The following is a 24,648-nucleotide window of genomic DNA, read 5'->3' on the forward strand; positions in this document are numbered from 1 at the left end:
AAAGTTTGAGGTGGCTGCTAGCTAGTTTTGAACTCGTGAGTCGTGACTTCTGGCCGCCGAAGGTTGATCATAATTCAAACAAGTCAGGATATTTACATTTGTTGACTCACGATATTTAGAAATTAATAATGAACAGTAGTCAAAGCACCTCGTTTCCAGTTTTTAGCAGATGAATGGTTGTGTTTGGTGTTTGTGGTCCAATTTTTCTTTTTCTGTACAAATAAAAGGAATGACACTGATTTCGACTGTTGTTTACTTGCAGGCATACATCAAAATCTGTTCAAAGGTATAATAAGCGAAGAAACTACAAGCACGTTAATAATAATTTTGTGGCAGAGGGACCATTTGAATGTGAACGGGTTTCTTTTCTTTTAATTGTTAGGTTAATTGTTTTTTTTTTATCCGAAAAGTATCACATTGAAATTCGATCAATCCAAATTTGTGCGGCATAGGGACACGCTTCCTACCAAGGATTTTCAATATCCAAAGTTTTAACCCGAGACCTCAAATTAAAAATGAGCATTCCACATTCTTGATCTCGTGGTTGTTAGGTTAATTGTTGAAGCATATGCCATGAAGTATTAGTACTATTTACAATAAAGAACACAAATGTCCCAAACCTAAATTCAGTCTCATATTTATAAGGAGGAAATAATGGTTCAATACGAAATTAAAGCATCCAGCAATGCTATTAGCTATAGTATTAAATTGTTCAACTAACCTACAAAATGTTACACCTACTCACCTCTGTCAAAGCCACAAAATAATAGGGGCAAAGTGAAGATGTACGCCCTCCAACTGTAAAAGGCACCCTATTTTTATGATTTCAACCTTCCTAACACATAAAGAAATTCAACATTCAAGTACTGAACTAAAAGTAGCTAACCAGCCAACAGCTAACCAGATAGCTGGCTGTTTTTCTTTTTTCTTGAACTTGAGTAGATGCATAGTAAATACTGCATTACTTTACTGTCTACCAAGATTCAATCTAATTTTAACATCTTAAAGAATTTAAAAGGATATCCTGATCTTAAAAGGAAAAAAAGCACCGCCAGCAACATGCTGATCTTAAAACCGAATAAAAAAGAAGGGTTATGAGCTCAAATGATGAAGTGAGAACCATACGGTTGATCCCAATTTGTATGGAAGTGAGACATAGTTATTGTATATATTATTATAGAGAAAATAATTCAAACTCAATTCGACTGATGATGAAGAATTTAGGGATATCCAATAAGGGGACAATATAAACTGCTACTACTTATCAACATGCTAACAAAAGTATAGTCTTTCCCCCTTTTGAAACTTTCTTCTGCAATTACTACTATTGAAAAGTCTGTAGTGAATATAATATATTTTAGTTTTATACTAACTAAGATTTAACGAAGAATTAGGAGGGCCAGTGAGAAGGTCCATTTCATGACTATCTTCCATTACAACAGCTTCTTTAATCTCTTGTATCATCTTTAACACTTGCCACATTGTTGGTCTTTGCTCTGGTGAGCTCACTCTACAAGCCATAGCCACTTCAAGAAGCATCTCCAATTTACTATCTTCTCCAATACTACCATCATGTTCCTCTCTAGTAGACTTCACCCAATGTATCATATCATCTGGCATAAGATATGGATGTTCCGAAGGATGTTTCCCTGTTAGAAGCTCAAGCAAAAGAACGCCAAACGAATAGACATCGGCCTTAGTACTGGCTTGGCGATAGTGATGGCTGTTGTGATTCAACTTCCGAATTTCTGGAGCCTGGTAGGCTACAGAATCGGGTTCCTCATCGTCCGAAGGGACGGAGAGGACGGAGAGACAGTAGTCGGTTATGCACGCCTCGAAGTCGGAGCCGAGGAGGATGTTAGAGGACTTGAGATTGCCATGGACTAGCCTCCATGCTTGGTGGATGTAGGAAAGTCCTTGAGCTACGTCCTCTGCTATTTTCAAACATGAAGTCCAGTGAAGTGGCTTTGCTCTTGATGACTTGGAACCTGTATACGTGGCACGTTGACCAGTCAAATTATATTTCAGATGCCACCACCCAAAAATTCAGTACCGCCGTGGAATTAAATATGCAATAACACTATTCTTTATATTACTTTATGAATTATGAATGCTAACCACTATACTTGTTAACTTCACGTTACGCAACCACACGTGAAACAGGATAAAAATAACATTCGTAGCTCAGACAGAATTAACTTTAATAATGCTACTAATCTATGATAAGGACACTAAACAAACATACAAGTATTTTAGGATGACAGAAATCTGTGTCCAATGTCGTCAGAGTCAGCTGCAAGATTCTCTGTGTTTGTGAACACCTTGGGGTTGAGGAACTACAACAATACTGGCGGGGGGGGGGTATGGAGAATGGATCCTATTTGATTGGACAATATATTCAAAATATTCCGTTCATTTTAGGTCAAATCAGATTAGTTTTCCGTCGTATTAATATGAAAGGAATGACAATTTTAATATTTTTTATATAATATTAAATTAATCTAATTTAATTTAGCTTTAAAAATTAATTAAATTGATTTTTAAAAAATAAACGTGACAAGTAAAAATGAACGAAAAAAATATTAAAATTATTTATTTATTGAGTATATATAAACTCACCTCTTTAATTACATTATTTTTTGGATAGGTCTATGATAAATAAACAAGCAAGGCTTTGGAACAATGCTTTCATCAATGGGGCATGCAGCTTTAACAGTACATAAAATTAGCGGTTCGATATCATGAGTACTAATAATGGAGTATCATTTTTTCTATCAATGCGATATACCACGTATTATTAAAATTTTAACTTAATGTAAATCTTTAAATTTCAAGTAAACTTTTTATTTCTATAATCGTGTTTGAATTAGCTTATACACATCTCAATAATTTATAATGGTGTGATATGAACTTCTTCTTTTTTCTTCTACCAAGTTAACTACTGCTACAAATGTGTAGAATATTTTTAAGGAAAAAATGGATAAGGACCGTACCATGAATAAGAGAAAATAGGCTGCCATTGGGTTGATAATCATACACCAAAAGCCTTTCTTGCCGGGCCTGAAAATAAGCCCGAAAAGGAACCAAATTCGGGTGCCTAAGCCCGCCCACTGATTCCATATGCTGCTCAAACTCTTCTTGACTTGTACCCGCCAATCTCCCACCGTCTAATCTCTTCACACATACAATCAAACGGTTATCAAGCACTGCTTTATAAGTGGTCCCCATTGTCCCTCTACCTAAAAGCTCAGCAGAAGCTCTCATCAGCTGCTCCAGGGTATACACCTGCACCTCACCTGCACAGAATACTAAGTTCCCACTTTTCCCTATCACTTGCTGCATTCCTTGTTGTACTCTCTTCACCTTCTCTTCCAACTCATTGTTGTCTTCCTCAATCCTCATTACTGCTTCTGCATTGCCAGTAACACTTGGGTCGAATGCGGATTTCTTAGTTTCTCCCAATTTCTTCGAGTTTCTGTGCTTCTTCGACGCTAATGCTAATAGTATAACTGAACACAAAAGTACTAAACAAGCTGTGGAAACCCCAATAATGAGTAAAAAACTTTTATGGTTTTTCTTTTCTTTATGGTTTAAAGGGCTCCCCCTTCGTGAATCTTCGTTTTGGCCGAGTTCTGCCGGAGTTTTAGACGGCGGCGGCGTAATTTTGGTGGCGGCAGCGGTGGATGGACTGAAAAACGGTTGTATTGGACTGCATTCTTTGTGTACGATCTCACCACAAAGTCCTTTATTAGCTGAAAACGACGCCGCTTTAAACTGGGATAGTGTTTTAGTTACCGGAATAGGACCAGAAAGGGCATTGCGAGAAATGTTGAAGACGTGGAGGGTAGATTGGTTCAGCGGTGGGATTGATCCGTTTATCCGGTTCGAGTCAAGCCGGAGATAGTACAACCGGTTCAACCCGTTGATTGAAACGGGTATTGAACCGGTGAGATTATTGTAGGAGAGATCAAGGGTTTTAAGCCTGTGAAGAGTGAAAATGGAAGCTGGAATCGAACCGGTGAACAAGTTATGATCAAGGAAGAGAACTTTGAGATTAACAAGTGAAGAAAGATCAGGAATCGGACCGGTAAGTGAGTTGTTTTGTAGACTCAATACTCTCAGTTGATCAAGCATAGACAATGTATTTGCAGGAAATGTACCTCGTAGGCCTAAACCTTCAATAACAACACGAACCACTTTCTTCTCAGCACATTGAACTCCTTTCCATTTGCAGAATCTGAAACTTGTATTAGCAGAAAACTCAAGTTTGTTCTTCAAATCAGCTTTATATTTGAATGCTAACAATGCTGATGCATCTGAAGGAATCAACAAGGAACAATTGGAATGAGAAGAAATAGACAAAAACAGAAAAATGGTAACTACTAAGAATTGATGTATTTTCATCTTCTTTCACAAATGTTTTCAGATTGAATCGTTGTGCAATACATGACAAAAGAGGTGGAAGAGTGAAGGGAGCAGAAGCTGTCTTGGAAGATATGGAAAAGGTAGAGTCAGATTCACGTGAAGATTTTTGAGAAAGAAAAAAGGAAGTGGGGGCCATTTCTCTCTCGGTTTCTGTGTCAGCCATGGCCATAATGTTTCTGGAAATTGTTAATAGTGCTCACTAGGTCAGTACTCAAGGGTCGTTTCCAAATAAATCCGTTTTTAGTTTTTCACTATATTAAAAATACAACAACAACAGCTCAATAAAATTTCATAACGTGGGGTCTGGATAAGGTAAAGTATATGCAGATTTTACTTCTACTAAGATAGGACGGCTGTTTCCGAAAGACCCTCGGCTCAAAAGAAACATAAAAAAAGGTCAGATAAGCCTAGGAGGTTCAAAAGGATATGGAAAATCAAATAACGAATAACGCAAATAACGAAAGCGACACAGATAAAATAGAGTAATCAAAATACAGAAAGTAATAGAAAGATAATAACAGAAGTCAGAGCACAAGAAATTATAGTCCGCTAATGCGCCTACTAATATGGAAGAATAACGAGACTATGTACTAGCCTTCTACCCTAATATGGGTCTTCCACACCCTCCTATCTAAGAGCATGTCCTCGTTAAGCTGTAACTGTGTCATGTCTTGTCTAATCACCTCTCCCCAATATTTCTTCGGCCTACCCCTACCTCTTTTAAAACCATCCATGGCCAACTTCTCACACCTCTGCACTAGGGCGTCTGTGTCTCTCCTCTTCACATGTCCAAACCATCTCAGTCGCATTTCCCGCATCTTGTCTTCCATCGAAGCTACTTCTGCCTTATCCCGAATAGCCTCATTTCTAATCTTGTCACTCCTGATATGCCTACACATCCATCTCAACATTCTTATCTCGCTACTTTCATCTTTTGAACGTGAGAGACCTTAACTGGCCAACACTCTGCCACAAATAACATAGCCGGTCTAACCACCACTTTGTAGATCTTGCTCTTAAGTTGTGGTGGCACCTTCTTGTCACATAACACATCAAAAGCGAGCCTCCATTTTATCTACCCTGCTCCAATACGATGTGTGACATCCTCGTCAATCTCTCTGCTGCCTTGCATGATAGACCCAAGGTACTTGAAACTACTTTTCTTTTGGATGGCCTAGTCACCAAGCCTAACTTCCGCGCCATCCTCCTGTGGTGTCTCACTGAACTTGCATTGTAAGTACTCTGTCTTAGTCCTACTCAGCTTAAACCCTTTAGACTCCAAGATATGTCTCTAATTCTCCAGCTTAGCGTTAACTCCGCTACGAGTCTCATCGATCAGGACTATGTCATTCGCAAAAAGCATACACCATGTCACCTCACCTTGAATTTGTCGCATCAATCCATACATCACCAAGGTAAATAGAAATGGACTAAGGGCTGATCCTTGATGCAACCCCATCAGAACTGGAAAGTGCTCTGAGTCCCCTCCTAATGTCCTTATCCTGGTTTTAGCACCCTCATACATGTCCTTGATCACCCTAATGTACGCCACAGGTACACCTTTAACCTCCAAACATCTTCATAGTATCTCTCGTGGAACTTTATCATAAGCCTTTTCTAGATTGATGAATATCATATGCAAGTCCCTTTTCCTCTCCCTATACTGCTCCACCAGTCTCCTCATAAGACGGATGGCTTCTGTAGTTGAGCGTTCCGGCATAAATCCAAATTGGTTCTTTGAAAAAGACACATCTCTCCTAACCCTCATCTCCACCACTCTTTCCAACACTTTCATAGTATGGCTTAAAAGCTTGATACATCTGTAGTTATTGCAGCTCAGGATATCCCCCATTGTTTTTGTATAGAGGGATCATTACGCTCGACCTTCATTCTTCGGGCATCGTTGCCATCTTAAATATGATATTAAATAACATAGTCAGCCACTCCAAACCTACCGAGCTCTCGCTCTTCTAAAATTCCCTAAAATCTCGTTAGGGTCGGTCGCTCTCTTCAAGCGAATCCTACGCACAACACCCTTAACCTCTTCGACCGTAATACTCCTGCAACACCCAAAATCATGAAGCCTCCCTGTATGTTCCAAATCTCCCAACACAATCTCTCTGTCCCCTTCTTCATTCAAGAGTTTATGGAAGTACGACTGTCATCTCTGTTTAATGAGGGTCTCATCTACCAATACTTTTTCATGCTCGTCCTTAATGCACTTCACTTGATCCACATCGCGTGCCCTTCTCTCCCGCACCCTAGCTAGCATGAATAATTTTTTATCCCCGCCTTTCTCTTCTAGTTCAGCATAAAGGAGTTCAAAAACTTTCGTTTTTGCCGTCGAAATCGCCGACTTCGCCTCATTCCTCGATATCTTATAAAGTTCCCTATTCATCCAATTCTCCACCTCATTCTTGCTTTTTATCAGCTTCGCATAGGCTATCTTCTTTGCTTTCACCTTCTCTTGCACTTCCCCATTTCACCACCAGTCCCCTCGATGCCGGCCACGGCTACATGTCGAGACTCCCAATACTTCCCTTACTACAATCCTAATACAACTAGCTGTCCTATCCCACATAGTATTCACATCCCCACTACTATCCTAGGCCCCATATCCTTCGATTTCTCTCCCATCTCATGGGCTCTAGCCGTGATCAAACTCCCCTATCTGATCCTAGGTCGGTCTTCTCCGACCCTCTTCTTTCTCGTCATCTTGATCTCTAAATCCATCACTAAGAACTTATGTCGGGTCGTAAGGTTGTCGATTGGAATGACCTTACAGTCTTTGCACAGACCTTTATCATCCTTCCTAAGGAGTAAAAAAATTATCTGAGTCTTAGCCACCGTACTCCGGAAGGTTACCAAGTGGTCCTCCTTCTTTGGAAAATTTGAATTGGCTATCGCCAACCCAAAAGCTCTTTGGGAAATATGCAGCAGAAGCATCCGAGCAACGAACCAGCAGAAGAAAATCACAGGAGAGATCAGTGGAACAATGAAACGAGAAAACCAACTTACTGTTCCAACTTCCAACACCCGATCAATTCCGCTACCACCGAAGACACACATTGGATATGCTAATCAAAAAGACAAAAACTCATGTCTTCTTCTAAGTAGAAGAGAAGAGCAGAGAAGCGATGGTGTCGGCGAGTATGTAAGAGCCCTAATCTAGCTTACTATGGTCGAAGGCGAAAATCGCCGGAGAGACACCAAAAGTTGCAGGAGAGATGCTAATAATGTTGAAAAATGATAATCTCACTCAAAATAATATTCACGTTAAATAACAATAACAAGAGAGTAACAACGACACCAAATATTATAAAGGGATAAATATGATATGGAATTTGGAGATGCCATGACATGGGTTCTCTTCTCTTTTCACTCAATAAATCATTGTGAAATTTTTAGATTGTAGCAATAAAAAGCTTTTAAGTTATAACAGATTTGAAAATAATATGCATTAATTAAAGTATTAAAAATGAAATATAAATATTTATTAAAAAAAGAATAAAAAATGACATTTTATTTAGTTGCTTGGGATTTCCATCAATCATAAATATTAAAAGTCTTAATTTCCTCAATCAATTGATTTGTTGTAACTGTAAAACGAATTTACTGTTCTTAAATTACTCAATTCCTTAAATATAGAGTTTAATAAATGACCAGATCCATTTAGTTGGACTCTATTTTGGTTATTATCTATCTACTAATTAATATCATAATTAATAATATCAATCTATTATATTAGTTTCTTTTTCCTTCTTCTTTACACGATTTTTTATTGTTTTAAAAATTGATATCATTTTTTTTATTTAGTATTCTTATTATTTAAATTTGTTTTATTTTTTTAATCTCTCCTTAATATTCTCACACAATTTTCTCCTTTAATGTACCAAAGTTAGTTATTTTTTCTTTAACTTTTTCATGCACGCTTTTTTTCTTTTTCTTCCCTATTTATCTTCAATACAAAATTTTATGTTTTCATCCATGATTTTAAATTAATTTATTTTTATATAAATTATATAAAGTAACATAAAAAAAAATTCAGTATGGTAACATTCATTCAATCTTGATTCAATAAGGAGATAATAATATGAAATCTTAATTAAAATAAGTATTTAAATTGGAATTTTAGTTTTGAAAAATACTACATACACAAAGTAGTAAGAATTAAATATTTTGAAATTCAATTCAGATACCAATTGCATATTTTGTTACACTTAAGCTATCCATATGGATATCAATTTGATACAGCATTAACTAATTTTAGTTTGGCTTACTCGATTGAAATCTTAATTATATGTTGTATTTTCTAGTGGATACCAATTAGATACCAATTTCAAACATGATTAGACTTTTCCAGTTGGATACCAATTGCATACATTGATAGACTTAATTTTTCAAATGGATGCAAATTGGATGCCATGTGAATAGCAAATGGTTATCAGCATTAACCAGTTTTAGTTTTTGAGTATACATTTGTAAAATAATGCATACACAAAGGATTAAGTATTACACATAATAAATATTTTGAAATCAGAATTCATTGAGTTAAAAGACCAAAAACATCAAAATATGTGTTTGTCACAATTAAATAACTAAATTAAAATTAAAATAAATTATGACTAATTTTCAGCAAGATAATTTGAATATGTCTTCCTGTTTTGTCCCTCCCAACGACATGTGCTACACGTAATATATAATTTCTTCTATTTGGAAATCAACATACTTTCCTGTTCCATTATAAATTTAATGTATTACATAATACCAAATAGAAACAACTTTTATACACATTTTATAGCAGATTCACGCAAATATGTATACTTTTTATAACAAAGTCATACCAATTTCATACAAACTGTGAAAATACCTATATAATTATACAGTATATCAAATTTTCATACCATTTTAATACCACATATATCTCTGAAATAGATATCGAAAAAAATAATAACATATTTTATAACTATATCAAATCATAAATGTAGATGAATTAGAGATTAAGTATTAATTAAATACAAATTTCACGCTGATTATGAATCATATCATATCAACTTAGTATAAATTGTAAAGAAAATCAAAATCATACCACATTATGTCAATTAAATGCCATTTATATATACAAAAATACATTGCGTATCAGTTTGTAACAACTACAAAATTCATATCAAATTCATGACAACTACAAAAAAAAAGAATCAAACTAAATCTGTACACATTTTTCACATTTATATTCAAATAAAAATACCATTCTCATGCCAATATATAAGTTTGGACTAAAAGAATTAGAATATATTAAATTCATAATAATTTCATATTAACTTTGATAATAGGGTATTCATACAAAAATTAAATCAAGAGCAGCAGTAATTTCAAGTTTTCACCTTCTAATGCACAGTAATGAAGTTAAAAATAAGATGATTACCGAGGACATTAAAGCTCTTCGATTTATTACTGCAATCAAAACCCCATATCTACCAGATGGAAGATTCGATCTTGAGGCTTATGACACCTTAGTAAATTTGCAAATTGTAAATGGCGTTGAGGGTGTGCTTGTTGGTGGCACTACCGGTAAAGGTCAATTGATGACCTGGGATGAACACATCATGCTCATTGGTCACACAATCAATTATTTTGGTGGATCAATCAAAGTCATTGAAAATACAGGAAGCAATTTTACTAGTGAAGCAATCCATGCGACAGAACAATGATTTGCTGTAGGATTTTGATTAGAAAGTGTTTTGAATTAAGTTGAAGAAAGAAAGTAAAAAAATAAGATTATAGTGATTTGATTTGATCTCATTAAAGCGTTGTGAGATTGTATTCATCTTTCTCTACATAATTATCTCTTATTAATTATGATCTAAATGAAAAAATTATAAGAAATTTAATTTAAACTAATTTTAAATAAATAGAGATATGTTAAGATCTAAGAATAAAATGTTATAAGTTAAACATACTTAAAACTATATTTAAAACTTGAAATATTGACTTGTAAAATACATGTATGGTATAATTTTTCCTAAATCATTTTACTTGTTGAAAATTAAAAAAGAAAGAAAAAATACATCAAATCACTCTGGGCAATAAAATTTACTTTAACATTTAATTACATGGATATTTATTTATCTCCTTAATAATTTTTAAATGAACTAAATACCATCTAAAGGGTGACGTGACCAACAGAGTAAACTCACTCTCCTAAGGGCATGTGAAGAAGCAAAAATGAAAAACTAAAACTATAAGGGGTTTGGTTGAAGGATAACACCAATTAATTTTGGGATTAAACTATAGTAGCACTTAAGTTGGTGTTTGGTTGTCAAGTCCGAAATAACTTATATCGGGATAAATTACCCCTCCTCTTGGGTCGTATACTAATGTCGGAATAACTTATCCCGGGATAAAATAGGTAAATGACAAATATATCTCTTTAAATAATTTTTTACCTCACTTTTCACATTCATATATATTTATATTATTTTTAATATAATATATAACAACATTCATTCCTTATTTTTATGATAATTTTTCATATTTTTTCTATTAAAAAATTACACTATATAATATAATTTTTATTTATAAATTTATTTGGCTAATTCTTATGTTTATTTATATTTTGATTTCTCATAAATTCTTTTTTACTTTAACAAACTTAAAATAAAAATTCTATTTTTAAATTAAATAAGAAGAAAATTTTATTTTTAAATACATACGGACATCATGGAAACGCACATATAAAAATATTTAAGGTAAAGAAGATGAAAGTTTTATTTTAAGAATGAATATTGAATAATTAAAGTTTGCAAAGAAAATATAAAAAACTAAATAAAGTGAAGGGCATTCTTGTAAACAACAACCTATTCTTAAAATTTATGCAATACATATTATTGTGAACACAACAAACCAAACACTCAAAATAATCTCAGCATAACTTATTCTATTATAACTACACTCAACATAACTTTTCTCATCATAACTAATTCCATCATAACTTGTTTTCAAACCAAACGACCCCTAGAATTATACACATGACATTTTTTTATTGGTCAATATATACATAATTTTTTTTTAAAAAAAACTTCATGGCATATTAATTTTTTTTTAAAATGTGAATTTTCTTATTTATAGATAATGAAATTTGTGTGTCCCATTTTTAAATAAAATTTTAATTTTTTGTCTCTTTATTTTGTTGTCTTCTCCAATAGATATCCATATCTTTTCCCATTACTTTCATTCTACCAACCCTTTAGCAATTCACTATTCTATTTCACATCATTTTATTATTGTTGACATCCATTTCACAAAACTCAACACTAACATCATGGTTACATCCATTAATTTCACAACATCCACCACCAATAACAATAATAATGGAGAAGAATGAAGTGATGATGAATACATATTTTTAAATAATCACAAAATCCACATGGATTTCACAATACCCATTAGGAAGACTTATTCAAAGATCCAAATTTTCAATTAATGTTCTGGCAGCTTTAATCTCACCAATGAAATGAAGAGTAGAAACTCGAATCAAGATTTTACTTATCATTTAGCCACAAATCTTGTTGACAAATATGAAGCTCGAGGCTATAACTAAATAAACCATTGTTGAAAGAAATTAGCTTCAATTTTCGGTTGGCATTGTTGGAAAATTTTAGTTTCAATTTTTGACTCCAGTGTTTAAAGAGTTTACCTCCAATTTGGAGCTAATGATGAAGCTTTTTGTTAAATAAATGAGCCCACATAATTTTAGACATTAATTAATTAGGTTACATAAGTCCTAAAAATATATTTAAAGAAACAAAGAAAATCGTGAATAAGCAGAAAGAAATAAAAAAATTTTAATGACGTGACGGGTGAAGGTGGTATTGAGGATGATATTTAATTCACTTGAAAGTTGTTAGCGATGGTAAATAAACGTCTGTATAGTTAAAGTACTAAAGTAAGTTCTGTTTCGAAGTTTAATAGTTATTTGATGCATTTACTCAAAAAGAAACGAAACATTACTTGAATAATTGAGATACTTAGGGACGGTAGCATATATACAGCTTTACCCCTGATTTACGAAGATAAAAATATTGTTTTTCAATGAACTCTCGACTCAAGTAAATCATATCAAATGGTGGCTCTACCTATGTTTACAATTATTAAACAACGGATGCGTTCTATAAAGTTGCTCTAGAGATTCAACAGTAGCAGCATTCCCAAAAGATTAGTTCAACTTAATGACTGTGATTAATAACTGGACAAGGAAGCTTTTAAGAAATTTTCAATTTGCTTTGTTCCTCAAACCAAAATGGGCCTTCTAATAACTAATTAAGCCTTAGTAAACGTTAAAGTATAGTATAAGATAGAATATTTGAATTAATTTAATTTTAAAAATTAATTAAATTAATTCTCAAAAAACAAAAAATGTGAGATCATATAGATAAGAAGATTCTGGCTCTCGCTGGGTAGTTTATAACTTTATATTATATGTCCATTAACCAAATAAATAAAACGATTGAAAACAAAGGAGGAGTGATTGTATGACAAAGCCGTTTAATTATTATACATAATCAAATGATTTAAGTTATTGTATCTGACGGACTGTTCAGAGCTGGGTATCCACCAGCGCCATGGCAATAGTAGGTCGGCGGTGCATTAAATATAATTTAGTTTAGACACTTTCGTATTTTCCAGAATTCTCCAAGTAGAACTTAATGTGATAGCTTGCTCTTTCGAGAATATTTATAATTAGGTGGACAAAACAATCCCACATTTTATTCTACAAGACTACAACCACTAAATATATCCCTAATAATCCTAAGGAGTAAGGGTTTAGGCAATATAGAATATATGCAAATCTTACGTCTATTATCTCTCCAATCAAACAACCTTTTTAACGTGATATCAACATGTGCTAGAACTCTGAAGTGTCAGTATATCATGAACCTGTCTTATTGAATATGCGTTGGTGTTGACCTTTGCTAAAACTCTTGTTTCATGATAATTTTGCTTGCGATAACTTTACATATGAAGGAAATAATTAAGAATATTAATTCTTAAGAGTTATTATGGTATCGATCTGTAATTTAACTACATAAGAAATTAGTCAATACTGAGACGTCTGCTGTCTGTCCATCTTTGCTATTCAATCAACAGCATAATATATAAGCATTTTAGGACTCAATTAATGTGTCCTATATATAGAGTCGACATGTTGGTAAATAGATCAGTTTATTTACATTCGACTTTCCATATAAAGTAACGTAAATTTACTACTGAGCCATACTCCAAATAGAGAGATTACAACTTACAAGTCATGAATGATCACACTCTGTTCAATGGAAAATACAAGCTTAATTTAAAACAAAAATATCTCGAAGAAGGGAAATGTATGTTTATGATCAATACCAGAAATGCTAAGGAGCCTTTCCCGAACTGCCAACGTTAGATGCTTTATGCACCGGATTGCCCTTTTACGGAGCCAATTGAGAGAGATCCAAAGGAGGTGTTTTGAAATTGGAAAGCCAACAAGGAATATAAGTATATGTAGCCATGTGTGGACAGTACCTTGGGTAAGCAAAAAATGCAACACATTCAGCAATTGATCTTTGAAATGGAAGACCAGGAATACAATTATTCCTCAAATCAAGCACACCATTTTCTATTAATCTCAAACAAATTGGCCCGAATCCTGTAAAATAGTTATCGGACAAGGATAAATTGGCCAAATTCCCCAGGGCACAAATCACATCAGGCACTATCCCATACAACTGATTTCCCGCAAAATTCAAAATTTCGACATTTTCCAAGCACCCTAATGAAAACGGAAGTGGACCGGTGAGTCTATTATTGCCAGCATCGAAAACTACTGCTTCGTTCAAGAATCCAAGTTCATAAGGGAGACATCCACTTAACAAGTTGTTAAGTAGCAAGATTTCAGACAAACTCGACAAGATTTTGGAAATACTACGTGGGATAGGACCGAAAAATCTATTGTTGGCTAAGGTAAGATATGTAACATGGCTGGTTGCGATGTTATCAGGAAGCATCTGCATGAAATTGTTGTTGTTGATGAAGAGCGCGTCTAATTGATCTTTAGTGAATAATTGAGGTGGGACTGATCCAGTGAAAGAATTGAATCTTATATCCAATAAATTTAGGCTATTCATGCCCAAAATTGGACTAGGAAATGGTCCGAAAAATTGGTTGTTACTAATATCAAGTTCATAGAGATAAGGAAGATTCGCGATTTTTGGAGACAGAGTCCCACCAAAATTGTTGGAATTAGCATGAAAAATGGCTATATCTGGAAGCTGATCGAGGAAGCCATCAAGCGTAGACGCGCTAAGTTGAAATCCATTGAAATCAATAGAAGCAAGAGCAATTGCTGAGTTGTTGTCTGGGGGACTTTCACAATAAAAACCAGTATAATTACATATGTTTGGACCAACCCAAGATTTTGTAACACCCAGAGGATCAGCAGAGATGATACTCTTGAATTTTTGGATAATGGGGTATACTATAGCAAGCCTTTGATCTGCAAAAATCAATTGGTATTGTCCTTTTAGTGGTTGTGCTGCTGTAACACTCAAGAAAAATATTAGAAATTTGATAGTACTATTCATCATCTCTCAAAACTAAGAAAATGAAAGCAGAGAACAAACCAACAAATCATCAATACTATATATATATAGTCTCGATAAATTGCTTTTCCTCGGATGAGTGGCGAAGAGCCAAAATTTTTGTTAAGGAAGTGATAAATACAGGAGGAACTCAAGTTAATTAAATATTTGCTGTATATAGATAAAAAAAATTTTTATCTAGGATGAACTCTGGCTCTGCCCCTGCCTGTGATTGGTCACAAAAAAAGTTCTTGAAATGATTTATTTTCTTCGCACAACTTGATTTACCAACCAATCCTGAGTGTTTTTTTAAACACTCTTTGGTTGTGGCCAGGGAACATAACGCTTTTCATTATTAAAACTCGCACATAAAGAAGATGTCATGTTCACTTTTTGACATTTTTTGTTATCTGTTTGCCCACTAGTACCAGATTTCAATATTTATATACTAAAATCTTTTGTACTAAATACTAACTCGAACGCCTGAAAATTGGTTGGTAGAGCCATAATTTTTATTAAAGGAGTTCAAAATATAAAAAATAAATAAAAATTAAATAGGATTTCAACATTTAATATATATATATAAAATATAATGTTAATCACGTATAAGCAGGATTATTTTCCGGGACCTCCTAAGTCTTTACAAGTTCCAGTCAATATTTGTTCCTGTAGGCCGTAACTATCAGATTTTGTTGTAACCCACCCAATCTATTAGAAAAGGTGGAGTCAAGATTTGAATTGAATTTGCGATTGAACTGATAATTCACTTTAGTTACTGAATATCTATGCATATTTAATAGATTTCCTAATATAAGCAATTAAATTCATCCGAATCCATACATAATACTATAGTCTATAGCTCTACCCCTCCCCCATTAGGTTTTAGAATTATGGTAGGGTCCAACCAGAGCATTCAACAAATTAAATGGACATTAATTCTTAGATTTTAGGATTAACCAAGATTTTGTCAGCAGGAGATGACGTGTTTCCATGAGAATCCTTAGCTAATCATATGGTTCTACATTTTTTGGAGTAGATGGACTTAATGACATATGAGAAAATCAATTAGAAGGCTTTTTGTGTTTGATTTGTGATCCACTTCAAACAATTCCCGTACTTAGATAATGGGCCTTGAGTTTCAGTTTCGAACTATTTCTAGACCATCGACTAAAATACGAACTTTTATGAAGGGGAATTTTCTGATATGGTAACTTTTAAAGCATAATTACTTTTATATGGTATAGTTTTTCTAATTATTTATAATGGAAAACATAAATTTTATCATTACATAAATGTTGTAGTGAATTATACAATCGCTATACTCATGAATTATACAATCGCTATACTCATGAATTATACAATCGCTATACTCATGAATTATACAATCGCTATACTCACGAATGATTTGTATACCAAAATATACAAACACTGGTATATATATGTATTTGTATATCTGGAAAGCGAGATTGAGACAGAGAAGGAGAGAGGCGAGCGAGATCGAGAGATGGAGGAGAGAGGCGAGCGAGATCGAGAGATGGAGGAGAGAGGCGAGCGAGAGGTGAATTGTATATGTATATCTGTCAAATTATATATGTATATAAGGCAAGCGAGATTGAGAGAGGAGGAGCGAGGCAAACGAGATCGAGAGAGGGAGGAGATAGGCAAACGAGATCGAGATAGGGAGGAGAGTGTCGAATTGTATATGTATATCTGTCGAATTATATATGTATATTTGTCAGAAAAATGTATAATGATAACTAATATACATATATATTGTTTATCTGGTAGCGAGATTTGCCATAAGAAGTAAATGAGCCGTAATTATTTTAAACTATATCCATACCGCATAATATAGTAGAAAAATTTGTCATACCGCATAATTTTCCTTTTATTATGAATGAGCAATTTAATCTGCTCGTAAATTGGACAAGCCCAACAACAATAATAATTAATTATTAATTCTTCAAGCATAAACTGGTTCATCTCACTTGTATGAATCTCTTATTTATGGGCTAATTCATCCAAATAGATAAAAAGCAACAGTATGATGAGACACATGTTAAAAATGTTGAATTAAGTTAGAAAAGTTTGGTTAATAAATTGACTAGACCAATTGCAAGACTCTTAAGAATCTGGGATTCTCCAGCAGCGGCATAATAACGGTGAAGATTGATTAGTTGAAACTCTTTATCGAAAAATAATGCAATAAATATATAAGTCAAATGTAATTTATTTGTAATCTTAAAAGTATCCTTAAACTATCTTGATGAAATTTCTAACTTCCTTGTTGTGCGGCGAAGTAGTCAAATTGAAAATTACAGTGTAGCCACCGATCAGATATTTAAATTCATTTTAAGGTTATAAAAAAAAATTGACCCATCGCCAGTCCCGACAATGAAAGAGGACACCACTATAGCCCAAATTTGACTAACCAATGTAAAAATACTGTTTTCATTCTGACTCACAAATTTTCAATATTAACTTTCACTTTCAAACATTCTTGTTAGGATGAACTTATAACCTAAGAAAAATGAGGTTACGTTATTAAAAAATATTTTATTTATAGTTTAAACCTTTCAATACATATTAGCCTAACTATGAGTGTGATAATTAGTTATTGAGTCGCGCACTTTATGTGCTTGGTATATCTAGAGTGGACATGGTAGGTTCAACCAAATGAGACCTCTAATAGGAGGGTACATCATTAATTGTAAAACACTTTTTTATTTTACCTGAACATTGCAAAATTACTTTAAAACGTCTAAAATAAACTAATTCAAACATTTCAATATTTTGAGCTTAAAAACATAAAATTTAATTGACTATTATCTTCTTATTTTCAACATAATTTCAGAAAAGTCATATAAGAGTCCAAAATATAGCATAGGATACCAAATAGAGTACCACCCCAAGGAGGGTTCTCGTAATTTGACCAGACAAACAAAGAAAAGAAAGTTATCTAATTGGGTATAGGGCACGTTCATCTCTCCACATGTTATCCATCTTCTACATCTACAAACTAGTATTTCTATATTAATTCTTAAATTTGTCAAAGGTCCAGTAAATATTTTTATGATCATACTCCTCCATTTCATATTAATTATCCATTTATCAATTTATCGGATCAAAACAAAATTAGACTTTGGTTCTACGTAAATTTATATAAAATATGAAATGAAAGAGTATGATCAAAAAAATTTATATCATGATATACCTGTGCATACACTCAAAATAAAATGGATATAAATATCAGATAAAATCACATTAAAAGATATATTTATATATTATTTCAAATAACATATCATTCTCTCTTTTTTATTAAATATTGTTTTATAAAACCAAATTTAGGCACATCTCAATCATTTGACAATCATCATAAACACAGAATTCAATTCAAATCTCGATTCCTTCCGTTCATCAGCAGTCAGCATAAACACCAAATAACTATCTATCAATTTTTTTAAGGATGTAAAGCAACCTAATGTTTTTTTATCTCTATTTAATTATCGTGATTTTTATAGCACCTCATTAATTATTGTGTTTCCATATTGACTTTGCAATATATACACACATTATAAGTTGTGCAAGTTGTGACCCACGCACACCACCCAAGCCTTTATCTGTATTTGGGTCAATCCACAAATATTAATTTCCAAAGATTCATCTCGAACCAACATCTTCCCCTCAATTATTATTCCAAATTAGCCAAAAATAATTTATAGACAACTAGCTGGACCATACATTTGAATAATATATAAAAACAACACTACCTTAAAAAAGTCCAAACTGACGTAACACCAACCCATTTTCCCATTACTGAAATATTTATTCTTTATAGAAAAATATAACTTAAAGTTTGTCAAACGTCCCACTTACGACACGTTCTTGAATAGACTAATCCCAACTTGATTAAATTCTTTAATCTTAATTCCCATTGACTAACAATTACGGTGAGAACCAAAACTCTTTCTTTATTGTTTTTTAGTGGAAGATGGAATAAGTGGACTTCCTTGCTAGAACCAACCTAACGTGTATAAACAATTAAACGTCAAATCACAAATTAAACAAAGAAAAAAAAAATCTTCCAACAAGATATGTATAGTATTAAAAAAAGGAAAAAAATAATTTAAAAAAAAGTACCCACTAAATGTTGCATGATTCAATTCCCACCAAATCCACAATTTGCTCTCTATCTCCTTTCAATTTTTTCCACGCATAATCAAAAGTTTTTCAACGACAAATACATAGAGAGAATAAAAATTAAACAAATGTTGCCTCTTTTTTTCTTTAGGCGTTGACCATTAGATCGACAGTGCTGATTTACTCTTTCACGTTTCTAAAGAAGATCTGAGCCGTTGAGTAGATCAATAGGAGGATTTTGATTATCATTAAGATTTAAGAAGATTCAAGAACATGAGCTGCTGGTGTTTCTGTAATGGAATGGGAATGATTGTGTTCTCCTTCATATGTAACAATCAACATAGCTGGATCATCTAATGCTCTTTCAACATGTTTACGTGCTGGACATCCTCGTACACTGCTACATTTGTAATATCCCCTGAAAATTTTCAAGATACACAATTAGATTCTAAAACTAAATTAGATGGGGTTACTCAAATGCTAAGTATTCTATAATTCTAATATGAAATTATGGGTTCTAGTTATCAAGAAAGAGGAAATGCTCAAAACTAACCTAGGATGAGGAGAACCCTTAATGGGTTTTTGACCATATTTTCTCCAAGAATAATCATCAGGTGGAATATCAGCCATTTTCATGCTAATAGCAGGGACTCTAACTTCTCTTTTCACTCTTGATTTCCTGAATCATTAAAACAAACACAAATCAGTTAAAAAATCAGATTTTTATTGTACAAATATGGATTTTAAGTGATAAAAATGAAATCTTGGGGTTAATTTTTACCTTTTCTTTGGACAGTGGCAACGGCCGGAGGACCCACCGGCGCTGTTGCACTTGAGGGCAGTATCGTCCATGGAACTACACTTTCTTTTGAATGAAGAAGTAGAAAGAGGTGGCCGGCCGGCGGATGAAACCTGAGAAAGATTTGTTATTTGAAACCCAGAAGATAAAGACTGCTGCAAACTCTCTGATTCCCCTGTTAACGATGACATGAACGAAGTCGCCGGCGATGCAGAAGCAAAATTGATGGTGGTTGATGCTTCTTTCCTCTCATTCGACCCATTTTTCACTAATTGAAGATGGTTATGTGGTAACGGAGGCAATCTTTGAATTGGGGTCGGACAGTAGACTTTGGTAGGCTTTTCGATTTCTTCTATTTGGGGGCTCTGATTCTTAATGGGTTGTTGTGATTGAAGCTTGTTTTGCTGGGGTTTTGGTGGTGGAGGAGAAGTAATTGGTCCTCGACGGAATCTGGCATGACCAGTTCTGTTTTTGTCGAGTAAAGAAATGAACTTTTTGAATTTGTTTACAGCAGTATCAGCTACAGCTTGATAATCTGCAGAAACAGACGAACCTTGAAAATTCGACTTTTGTTGATGTTGTTGTTGATGGGATTGAGATAGCAATCGGATTAATTTCTCAACGCTTTGAAGGCCGGCGGCGGCAGCTTCTTGAACGGCGGTTTCCTCCATTTTTGATGAAAAATTATCGCTTCTATAACCACTGGTCATTAACTCTACAGCCATTTTTACAACACCATAGAACAGAGAGAAGGAGAAAAAGAAAGTTGATGGGAAGAGTGAGGAGAGGGGTAGAAGATAATGAAAGGCAGGGAAGATATAGAGAAATAAAGAGAGAGAGAAAATGGGGGAAAATTTTTATTTTAATCAACGGGGGAGAGAGTCAAACTTATGATGCCCCTTTTTCTCTTTTTCTTTTGTTTTTTTCTCTCTCCTTTTATTTGGTAGCTTTCTCTATGTGAATGAGTTTGTTTTTTTTTGGTTTTTGACCGGACGTTCGAGTTTTAAATCGAGGTTTTAATTAACAAAATTCAATATATACAAAGATTTTTTCATATTGAAACTCAAACTTTAAGACTTTTAATTTGTTATACTACAATCTTTATTAATCTAAATAGTAAATGAATGAACTATGACCCTATAACTCATGAAGTGATTGTTTGTTATTTCATTAAAGTTATATAGATATTACTAATATATAATTTAGTTTCTTCCTTTTTTATTTTATATAAAATCTCGAATAATTTATACGTGTATTAATTACTTTACTTTATAAATTGCAAATCTAACATTAAATTAATTCGATACATGAATAACTCATTTTCTAATCAAATATTCACTCTGTTCCAATTTACATGATTCATTTAAAAAAATAAATTAAATTAACACTTTTCATTATTTAGTAACAATTTACGTTTGAAATATCAATCTATCTTTAACAAAATGATTTAGAATCATACGACATTTATGACTTATTTAAATCTATAAATTTCAAAAATATTTTCTTTTATCTTCAAATTAAATCACAGAACCGAGGGAGTATTAAACATGATACTATAAACACAAAATTTAATATCTACCTAGCTCACCTCAAAGCCATTTATTAAACTACCACTAAAGGATTAAGCCAATGATATGTGTCCACGTTGATTATTCATTTCTTTGAAGGAGAGAAAAAGGGGGCATTGACTAATTTATCTTTTTTTAGGGTGTGTGGGAGACCAGTTAAAGGGTAAAACAGTGGAAAATGGAAGATGACAAGGGGTGGGGGGGCAAGAGGCAGAAAGTCAAAAGGAAGTAATGAGCCGTTGGATGAATGAATAGGGTAAAATGGGAGTTAGGTTGGAGCCAGTAAGGTAGAGTTGACTCTTTAACATCTTTTAATGCAAAAGTCCATATGGGGCATAGACAAGTCTTTTTTCTTTCTTTTCTTCTTTCTTTTATAGCCATATGATATTTAAAAATCTACTCTTGTACATTTATTATTACTTACTCATTATTTTAAAACATTAAAAATATCCTTATTGCTAATAATTAGGTTTAGAAATATTATGGGTCAAAAATACTTTTTTTTAATAAATATATTATTTCTTTTTTTTTAGCACATCATATTCCTAAAAATATTATCTTTAAAGAACCTTATTCTAATTTTCTTTCTTTTAAAATTACTTTTAACTAATAAAAATATAGAAAATAATTTGTATTCTTTTTTAATTTCATTTTATCAATTTAAATTGAAATAACTTCATGTACCTTTTTAACTAATGATATATGTCATATATATAAGACAATAGTAACTTCATTATTAATTTTTATTAAGATAGTGATGAAAAAAGTACCACAATAAAATAGGAAATATTTTAATTTTTTAATTATTTTCAAATTGAAGCAGAATAAATATTTTGCTTATAAAAAATTGAAATTAGGAAAAGAATATTTTAAAAAGGAAAAAAGAAACAACATATTTATTTGAAAAAAAACTCTTTTAACCCATTAAATAACTATAAAAATATTTTTAGACCAATATTAACTGAAGGCATTTTTGTTCAATTTTACTTAATTTAAGGATATTTTTAACCTTTTTTCTGTATTCATTATACTAACAATATATTTTGTCCCTTTTAGTCATTTTTCAAGACATATAACTAAACATCAATTAATAAATTCATTAAAATCTATATTCAATCAAATAATATCACATAAATTATAATACAATAAATAATTTTTAACATATACATATTCATGTTATATTTCAAAAGGTTAAGTTCAATTAAATTCATGAAAATAGGGTCAAAGATGACCCACAACTATGAGAAACAGAATAACTTTGTCCTCCATTTGAATTTGATTGTAAGTACGCCTTTATTATTAGTAGATTGACTCATATTAATCCCTCAACTATAAGAAACATAATAACCTTATCCTCATTTTGAATTTGATCCAAAATATACCCCTTACCATTAGTGAATGGGAAATAAAATAACTTTATCCTCCATTTGAATTTAGTCTAAAATGTGCCCTTATTATTAGTGGATTGACTTACATTTGCCCCTCAATTATGAAATATACAATAACTATGGGGCCCATTTAAATTTGGTCCTAATTATGTCCTTTTATCATTAATGAATTGATATCATATTTCTCCCTCAACTATGAGAAGTGGAATAACATTGTCCTCCATTTTGGTTCTAAACATGCATCGCTAGTAAATTTATGTAGATTTCCTCTCAAGTTTACCTTTCAACTATCAGTTATGAGTACGGAGGGATCCCGACCATCACAAATACCAAGTTTAACTTTCAGCTATCAATTATGAGTATCGAAGGAATTTCGACCATCACAAACACCCTATAATTATAATTATTATAAGTTGGAAAGCTTAGGGACCTACTTGGTGTCTTCTTTACTGTACACTGGATGCTCAACTTCGTCAAACTTGAAATTGAAACCACACAAAATCACACCTAGCTAGGTCACAACTCACATGGGATTCTTTTTTCTTCTTTCCCTTTTGTATCTTTCCTTTGTGAAGGGTGACTTTCGTTTTTTGTACTCTTGTTAAAAATTTCCTCTTGTGAATCTTGACAAAATATTAATCAGAATATTAAAAAATATATTTCAAAAATAATTGTTGTCCTACACCAAATGAACATTGTAGGACCCCTTTCCTATTAGACACAATATTCTCAAATCTACTTGAGGATCATTTCAACAAATTGTCAACAAGTGAAAGACATAATTTTATGTTAGATTTGCGTATACTATCTTTATTTTAGTTAGAATTACTTTTTTTTATCTCTTTAATTGGTCAAGTTGATTTTTTTGTTGATTAAATAATTGTAGTAGTTCAAACCTATGAATTATTGGGGGCTTAAATTGTCTTTAAAAAGAAAGAAAAAGGGAAGGAAAAGCAAAAAATGAGTGATGTAATAATAAGGTAACGTATCTCGAGGAGAAGAGAAGGGATTTTAAAACGGAAAAAGAAAAGTTAAAGTTGACAAAGGTGAAGATTTTGGGAGGGGTGTTGTAGAAGTAGTTGGGTGGATTGTCAACCTTGAACTTGAAAATAAAGGGGATTTTTTTTTGAATTAAATTCGAAACTGTATTTAGATATGAATTTACTTGGATAATTTCTTAAATAATTGTTACTAAAAGTCATTATTTGATATGAGATGTATATTTAAAAAAATTGAACGATCGTTAATCGATAACGTTATAATAGTATATAATTTTTGAATCTTGATAGATTTCACAGTCGACCATTTTAAGAGCCCTTAAATGTATTTTTTATCAAAATTTCAAAAATTAATGACCAAATAATCAATATAAGTAATTACATAAGAAAATATTATTTGTAGCCAATAAATTTTATTTTCTTTTATTTTCCATTCGATATTCTATATTTACTTTAAAATTTGACTAATTAATCAAGTTCGTGCTAGCGCTACTTAGGGTTCGATAGAGAGGGAAGGGGAAAAGTGTTTCCGGTCGGAATTTTTTCTATTCCTAAAAACTCAAACTCAAACTCACTTATTAAAGATGAAAAGTATTCTACTTAGTTATCCCACAAAACTAACCAGAATCACTCCATCAAAAAAAGCCATAAAATAAAGCAATGAAGCATTGACTTGGAAGCTGGATCCCACTTTCTGTTGGCTTGCTTATTAAGAGT

General features: G+C 32.6%; 3 protein-coding genes across 3 annotated transcripts; all 3 read right to left on the minus strand.

Moving 5' to 3' along the window:
• Window positions 1-1,156: 1,156 nt before the first annotated feature.
• LOC129904461 (probable inactive receptor kinase At5g67200) lies at window positions 1,157-4,594 on the minus strand. The gene is made up of 2 exons (XM_055980032.1): window positions 2,994-4,594; window positions 1,157-1,988 (listed from the first exon to the last, which is right to left on the minus strand). The coding sequence occupies exons 1-2, from the start codon at window positions 4,402-4,404 to the stop codon at window positions 1,369-1,371; spliced, it is 2,031 nt and encodes a 676-aa protein (XP_055836007.1). The 5' UTR covers window positions 4,405-4,594; the 3' UTR covers window positions 1,157-1,368.
• Window positions 4,595-13,699: 9,105 nt separating this feature from the next.
• LOC129903220 (uncharacterized protein At4g06744) lies at window positions 13,700-15,159 on the minus strand. The gene has a single exon (XM_055978729.1). The coding sequence runs from the start codon at window positions 15,042-15,044 to the stop codon at window positions 13,890-13,892; it is 1,155 nt and encodes a 384-aa protein (XP_055834704.1). The 5' UTR covers window positions 15,045-15,159; the 3' UTR covers window positions 13,700-13,889.
• A 3,961-nt stretch (window positions 15,160-19,120) lies between these two features.
• LOC129903939 (probable WRKY transcription factor 7) lies at window positions 19,121-20,883 on the minus strand. Its single transcript, XM_055979461.1, has 3 exons — window positions 19,960-20,883; window positions 19,732-19,857; window positions 19,121-19,596 (listed from the first exon to the last, which is right to left on the minus strand). Exons 1-3 carry the CDS (start codon window positions 20,700-20,702, stop codon window positions 19,434-19,436), a joined length of 1,032 nt encoding a protein of 343 aa, XP_055835436.1. The 5' UTR covers window positions 20,703-20,883; the 3' UTR covers window positions 19,121-19,433.
• Between the last annotated feature and the right edge of the window lie 3,765 nt (window positions 20,884-24,648).

This window comes from Solanum dulcamara, chromosome 9 (genome assembly GCF_947179165.1).
Source record: "Solanum dulcamara chromosome 9, daSolDulc1.2, whole genome shotgun sequence".
NCBI classification, from domain to species: domain Eukaryota; kingdom Viridiplantae; phylum Streptophyta; class Magnoliopsida; order Solanales; family Solanaceae; genus Solanum; species Solanum dulcamara.